At 43.5% G+C, this 7,045-nt stretch overlaps 1 protein-coding gene across 3 annotated transcripts; it reads right to left on the bottom strand.

The window, feature by feature from the left end:
- Positions 1 to 202: 202 nt before the first annotated feature.
- On the bottom strand, positions 203 to 7,043 carry msh4 (mutS homolog 4). 3 transcript variants are annotated; one of them, XM_049595927.1, is made up of 20 exons: positions 6,673 to 7,043; positions 6,261 to 6,431; positions 6,020 to 6,183; positions 5,806 to 5,916; positions 5,498 to 5,613; positions 5,239 to 5,412; positions 4,971 to 5,143; positions 4,796 to 4,863; positions 4,526 to 4,600; positions 4,351 to 4,415; positions 4,090 to 4,259; positions 3,861 to 3,997; positions 3,591 to 3,694; positions 2,922 to 3,046; positions 2,012 to 2,212; positions 1,792 to 1,910; positions 1,562 to 1,690; positions 1,168 to 1,342; positions 997 to 1,085; positions 203 to 732 (listed from the first exon to the last, which is right to left on the bottom strand). In XM_049595927.1, the coding sequence occupies exons 1-20, from the start codon at positions 6,878 to 6,880 to the stop codon at positions 535 to 537; spliced, it is 2,772 nt and encodes a 923-aa protein (XP_049451884.1). In that variant the 5' UTR covers positions 6,881 to 7,043; the 3' UTR covers positions 203 to 534. The 3 variants fall into 3 exon arrangements, with proteins under 3 accessions (XP_049451884.1, XP_049451886.1, XP_049451887.1); XM_049595929.1 differs by lacking the exon at positions 6,261 to 6,431; XM_049595930.1 differs by lacking the exon at positions 997 to 1,085 and having other exon boundaries at positions 580 to 732.
- Positions 7,044 to 7,045: the final 2 nt, after the last annotated feature.

The following is a 7,045-nucleotide window of genomic DNA, read 5'->3' as shown; positions in this document are numbered from 1 at the left end:
TGACTCCGGACGCACCGTCCCAAGCCGTTATCACGCAAGGCAAAACAAGAGGTAGCCCCGCCTTTACGAGACAGCCTCAGTGTTTAAATCTTGCTAGCGACAGAAAAAGCAGAGGGGAGTGGTCATTGCACTCACCAAAGTCCATGAAACACGAGTACTAACAGCACATCATTAAATGGGGACTTCCAGTATAACTGTGGCGATCATACTTATTTTATTTCATACCGCTTTTATTTCAGTTTCATATATCTGTGGTATCTTATAAACTACCCACACTTCTTTTATTGCAAATTAATATATCGGTGGTATCTTGTGACCTAGCCACATTTCCACAGGACAGATTTCAGCAATATTTTACATGACATTTTCAAAAAGAACATTATAATGATATTTTAATAGAATAGCCTTAAAAACGTATCAAAATAAAACAATTTAATATCAAACACATCACTCCAAACATAACATGCCCACTGATGATTCCCAGACACTGATCTTTCATTCTGTCAGTGTTATCACCGCCTCAGGCTCAATCAGTCATTCCTCCTCTGCGTCAATGGATGCTGGCTGCCCTGCTCCCTGCAGCTCGGCCTCATACTGCTTCTTCAGGCCCTTCAGATACATACGCAGGCTGTCGGGGTCCAGTCTGGAGTTCCTGGCAGTCTGCAGGAGGCGGGTGGCCAGGTGGTACACAGCTCTCTGCCTCTGTGTTTCCGGATCACTGTGATGTTTGGCCTGGAGCAATACAAAAAACACACCAAGGATTCTGTCTCTTTCCTCAGCACCTCTCTGATATAAAACAAGTATATTTGTGTTATCTGTCAAGAGAGGCCACAGCAGAGGATTTCACTCTCTCAGGTCTTTTACTGTTTCACAAATATGGGACATGCTGTAAAAGCACAAGCTAAGATGTACTGTGAATAAAAGACACACAGAACAGGATGAGCCACTGAACATGGTGGGACAAAAAGGGCTAAAGCTGATCTTCATTAACCATACCAAAAGCTGCTGGCTAACTCTGGAGGCAATTATCTTTGCCTCTTGGATTATGCTTGAAGGAAGTGCTGTCATTTCTGCTGCTCTCAGACCTAGAGGGGCAAGAACAAGCTCTTTAACTGTTTTCATGACCAATTTCGACAGGACTGTACTTAGATTTTACTGATTCTGTACCATAATTTCTTTCTTCAGAGCATCCTCGATTCAGCAAGTATGTGTACACCACACTCTCTGCACCAGTGTCACTACTGCGTGTCCGCTGGACCTCCATGTGCTGGTTCTCCACATTGGGATAAAGTGACTCTAGCTGGCACAGCTGAAGAAAGTGTGTGGCAAACAGGGTGAAAGCCTGCAAACAGCCAAAAAACAACACACACCTTAAAAATAAAAAACACTAGACAACAAGCTATTCCTGTATTGACTTAACTACTTCATTGTTAATGTGAGAGGTGTACCACAACAAACAATAAGACGTTAAATGCCTGATAAAGCACAGGAATCTGATTGATCTGGTTTTCATTTAAGAGAGAGGAGTGTATGTGCAGGATTGTATAAGTGCATACTGTACCTTGAGGCTAAGGAGGAACTCGCAAACTGAGTGGCAGATGCCGATGCCCTCCTCAGCGCTGGTGCCACGCCCCAGCTCATCTATGATGATCAGGGACCTGTCACTTACGTTGTGGATTATGTAAGAGATCTTTGGGGAGTAAATATGCAGTCAATCATAACTTATAATCATTTCTTTGCCTCGTGTATGTAGTCAAAGAATGTGAGCAGCTCTAATGATAAAAAACATACCTCCTTCATTTCCAACATGAAGGTGGAAGAGTTAGTTTCAAAATCATCATCCACACCTATTCTGGTGAAAATCTGATCGGCAACACGGAAAGAGGCGTACTCAGCAGGGACAAAAGAGCCTGGGATAATAACACAAGGGCAAAATCAAGTCAAATCAATGGCTGGCACTGTGCAGCTTTGCATTCCACATTCATGTGAGGCTGAAAGGTTTGCTGCTGACCTATCTGCGCCATGATCTGACACAGCGCCACCTGTTTGAGGTAGGTGGATTTGCCGCTCATGTTGGGTCCAGTGATGATGACAAAGTTGCTGCCCTCGGAGATGTAGCTATTGTTCGATACAGGCTGCTGTCCAACCATCCGCTCCAGCATGGGGTGACGACCCTGCTTGATGGCCAGTGTGTCTGTGAACTCTGGGCGCACTGGCAGACACAGCAGAAAAACAAGCAGCAATCAAAAGTACCTCAATTTGTTTGTGTTTTGTTTATACAATAACTTTTTTTCATGCATTAAAATACAGCTATACTGTATGAGTCTGTGCACAAACCTATACAGCCAGTGACTCAGTGTTTAGGTGTATGATTTCATCTTGGAATTTATGTTTTTCATGCATTGCTTGTTGTTTAACTGAAAGGTGTGTCATGATATAATAAAAGCTGATTTCTGAGAGAGGTGTGTGCAGCGGTTACAGCCAGCTAGCTCCTCTGCTGGGGAGATTTGTCTCGGTAAATACAGCGCACCAGTGCACACTTATGTAACCAGGGTAATCTGAGTACAAGCTGGCTGGGATAGAGGGGGGCAGGCAGTCAGCACATGTCTATGGAGATACACTTTCAGACAGCTGAGGGCCAGTGCTCACCACCCACGTGGCTGATCGGGCTGGTGCTGCCCAGAACCCCCCACCCCACCCCACCCCCCACACACACACACACACACACACACACACAAAAGAACTGAGGCCAGCAGAGCTGCCAGCTCAGTGGAGTGCTTTCTGGCTGTCATGTGTGACGTTGGCTGGGTGCTGCCTTGCGTGCACACAGCACTCCCTCAGACAACAGATCAGACGTCCTCAAGGTTTATGTGACAGTTTGACTGACTTGAGATTGGAAATCAACAGTGAATCATACTTACCATAGTCTGAGATGGTGCATGCATTGGCCAGTGACAGCAGCATATCCAGCATGGATACGGCATCAGAGAGCTTGTAAAGGCAGTGGATGTGCTCGTGTATAGTGCTGAGTAGTTGGCATATCACCCTGTATGGAGACAGGTTGGATGCAGCAGGGGTAGAGCACTGGAGGAAAATTATAGCTAACAAACAGCACCCTCTAGTGGACAATAACTAGAACACATACAAATGATCAGAATCAGCTATTAATAAGATGAAAACTTGCTCAGATAAAGAAATGTACAAACTTGCAGTGCCCCTTATTAATGAATGAATTGATTAATTGGTTGTTAAGGTCTTTGTCAGCTAAGGGAGGGATTATTTTGAGGCCTTTTATCTGGGGATTAAAAATCAGTCATTACAGTACAATAATAGTCACATCTCTGGCATCAAAACAATATTTAAAGATACGCTTAAAACTTAGGCACATTTCTACATAATCATATTCATCTGTGGAATAAAGAGTGCCAGAAAAACAATCTGACAATAAAATTGACTAATCCTATTATTCTTTAGTCGAGGACAGCCCATGTATAAATCATTCTTTCTTTCACTATTCAGTACAGTGTAATTAAGTGCATGCAATACATTACTGTGCATGTTTGTAACTCAAAGAGTCATGATATCCTCACACATAGGACATGTGAAAGATCTCCCTCAGGGCCTCGTCACAGCGGTCATTCATCTTCACCAGGTCTGCAATAGTGAAGCTGTAGTTGTTCTTGTGCCTGGTTACCTGTGGTGGCAAACACAGCTTTTGTTCATTCAGTGATTCAAATGTTATCGTCCAGATGGGGTCAATTTATCTACCTTCACTGACAGATTATATTGAGTTATCATTTTTCAGTTGTAGGTTTTTTAGCTCTGTGTTTTCACTGTGTTTAGTGGACTATACTATCTACCTTGATGAACTCAGAGGGAAGTTTCCCTTCAGGCAAGAGCACTCCTTCAAGCTTCATCTGGATGAAGAAACCTCGAGCTGTGCTGAAGCTGGTGCGCATTGGAAAACCATATTTCTCCCCGATCTGGGTCACTAACCCTGTGCAGCATAATGCCATTTAATAAGCTTTGCTGTATAAACATCATACACAAATACTGTAAACCAAAAACATCAAGAGCTAAAATACACACCTGCAATGTCATCCACTATCTCAGTGTAGGCTCTGCGTGCAATGTCGAGGAACTCGTTGATGTTGGGGCGGACTGCATAACACTTCTGGGTGCGCATGTTCAGGCTCCCCTTCAGGTAGGTAGTGTCATCATTAATCACTGTCTTGATCTGCTCTAGGATCATGTCAAACCTGAGGCAGACAAGAATATATGCAATGGAAGAAGTCTATAGACAGCACATGATAGTACATTTATATCTGACAAATGCACAAGTCTTGGTACCTGTTGTCTTCCAGTGAGGCGCTGTATGCCTTTAGCAGAGCTGTGTTGCAGTTCTTCAACACCATCTGTTCATAAAGTGTAAAGCTTAGATGATTTATCATTTGCATTCTGATCAAATAACAGCACAATCATTCTATCTGTAGTTGTAGGATGATTTCAAACAAATTTCACAGACCCTTATCCGTGGCACCAGGTCCAATGTGTGTTTCAGTTGAATGACGTGAGTAATTTTTGCTTCAGCAACCTGAACCTGTAGAAATACAGTAACAGTAGTGAAAAGCACATGAAAAAAACAGACCAATATCTTACATGTACTAGTAAGTTAAGCATTTTAAAACACACACACACACACACACACACACACACGAATTCACTTCACGACAAGACATTCCATTGCAACGAGATCATCGTAAACAGTCATGAGAACTGTAAGTACTGTACGTACTGTTTCCTGCTTTGGGATTTGAACGAGAACAGAGAGCAGCTGGTCAATGTCGAGGAAATGACCTATGGCTAAGGGGTGCAAAAACAAACAGATTTTATAATACTGTAACATGCTCTCATGTTCAGTATGCACAATATTTAATGTGTGATTAAAACTGTTTGTGCTTATTCCTGACCATTTTTCAGGCCAAAGAAGAGCTCCTCGTCCTGCAGCAGCTCTTGTATGCTGTCCAAGCGTATGTTGATGGTGTCCACATCAACCAGAGGCTCCAGAATATTCGAGCGCAACCTTCTAGCACCACCAGGTGTTTTGGTGTGGTTTAGCACTCCTAAAAGAGTATGCTCACTCCTACACACAGATATGCAGAGACAGACAGACTGAACACTCACTGTACACAATTATACAAGCACTACACAAAAATATATAATGTTCAGTCTTCTTACCTGTGGTCTCTATTATTGACCACCAACTCCAAGTTAGCGGCAGATGTTGAGTCAATCATCGCTGTTTGTTCGCTCCCTTTAAAGCTCACTTTAAGAGACTTGGCAGCGTAGACGGAGTTCTGGATGAACTCTAAGTATTTCAGCAAAGCTGCTGCTGCTGCCAGGCAGTAATACCTGAACAAGGCATGGCATTTGGTGATTAAAAAAAATAGTGTGACAGTACATCTATTTCTATATTTTATTGTACTCAGTGGCGTACTTAGCTTGCACTTCCATGAGGACAGTGCCAAATTCTGGCGCACACAGCTGCTGAATGTACTCCAGTCCTTTCCTTTCATTAAAATACTTCCTTTGGATAGCAGTAAAAGCTACTCCCTGACAAAGAAGCATAATAACATAGAAATATTACCCCATAGTAACAGTTAAGAACAACATGTCAACAGGTAGGACGCACCACACACGGTTCACGGCAGTGCCAACCAAGAGTGAGCTACTTTCGACTTGAAAGTGGGTATTTGTTTGAACTAATTGTGTGTTTTCCTTATAACACTTATTCTGCACTGGTACCGGGAAGTTCTCTGTGATGAGGTTGAACAGCTTTGTCCCTTTCCCCTTCTCACTGGCTGTGTCTGGCATTAGTATTTCCAGTGGCACCAAGATGTGAATCTTGGTTATGACCTTCAGAAGAGTAAAATATGACTGAGACAGGGGTTCCCTGTATGTGCTGAGTGAAGCCATGATTAACAGACAATCTAGCATTATAGCTTCTGACATGGGTTACCTTGGCATACGTCCCAGTGTCTGCAAACTGAGAGAGTATAAGCTCTGGACATTTCAAGTTGAGACTTGCCATGCCAATCTCTCCCCTGGCCAAACCGCGCCCCTCAACCACTGCTACAATCACAGAGGCACCAGAGGTTGTGGCTGCAGAGGAGCAACTTGTTCCTGAAGAAAGACAGTCATCAGAATTAGAAACACCGCTTCAGCCACACTGACATAAAAAACATTTAGGGATGAAGTACCGGTAGGATCACTCAATGGTGTGCGTGCTGGGTGTGTGCCAATGACCCCAGCAGACCCTGGGGTCCTTCTGAGTTTCGGTGTTCCTCCATGTCTATGGAGGGAGCTGTCCGAGGTGGATGCAAGTAGTGATGAATTGGTCCTGGCTAACCTGAGGCTATGAGGGAACTGACCTGTGTCAGGACAAAACATGAGGAGAGGGTCTGTGTAATATTATTAATGCAGTGCCCTAACAATAGACAAGGCTTTAGTCTTACAGCTGTGGCCCCATTGTCCTTGTATGACCAACTATCAAAACAAAATTCATACATTTGAATATTTAACATGACATTATAACATTTTACTGCCTCCAACATCATTTTGTTGTGAGCTAAAAGATGCAAATGTTAGCTTAAACTACGCTGCTATCCATACCATCACCTGAGGCCACACGGGGGAGTGATGGACCATGGCTGGAGCTCGTACTGCCTTCATCTAAACTTTGGTGGGATGAACCGGAGGAAGCTGATGCTGGACCGTATGAGGTCGTTTCAATTAGTCCGCTCCTGTCCATAGGGGACACTCCCCAACTTTGTCCACACTCTGAGGTGTCACCCACCTCCTCTGTGCTGCTACGAAACATTTAAAACCTCTCACAGGCAGGATAACAGACGAATATTACCAAAGTCATAAATACATCTTTAAATGTTAGTGAATATGTTGTAAAAACGTCTGTGTGGAGTCACCGGAAGTCAAACTAGTAGCTAATGTAATGTAAACCGCCACCGAATGGACTGGACTTGCCTAA

Source organism: Epinephelus fuscoguttatus, linkage group LG14, assembly GCF_011397635.1.
Source record: "Epinephelus fuscoguttatus linkage group LG14, E.fuscoguttatus.final_Chr_v1".
NCBI lineage: Eukaryota > Metazoa > Chordata > Actinopteri > Perciformes > Serranidae > Epinephelus > Epinephelus fuscoguttatus.
The sequence above is the reverse complement of the archived record's forward strand: the minus strand, read 5'-3'. Positions and strand labels throughout refer to the sequence as shown.

Coding starts and splice junctions, on each gene's coding strand:
- msh4 (XM_049595927.1), bottom strand. CDS start 6,880: ATGTTTCGTAGCAGCACAGAGGAGGTGGGTGACACCTCAGAGTGTGGA. Junction 4,601..4,795: donor AAATCCCAAAGCAGGAAACA/GTACGTACAGTA, acceptor GTATTTCTACAG/GTTCAGGTTGCTGAAGCAAA. Junction 3,047..3,590: donor ATCTTTCACATGTCCTATGT/GTGAGGATATCA, acceptor GTCTCCATACAG/GGTGATATGCCAACTACTCA.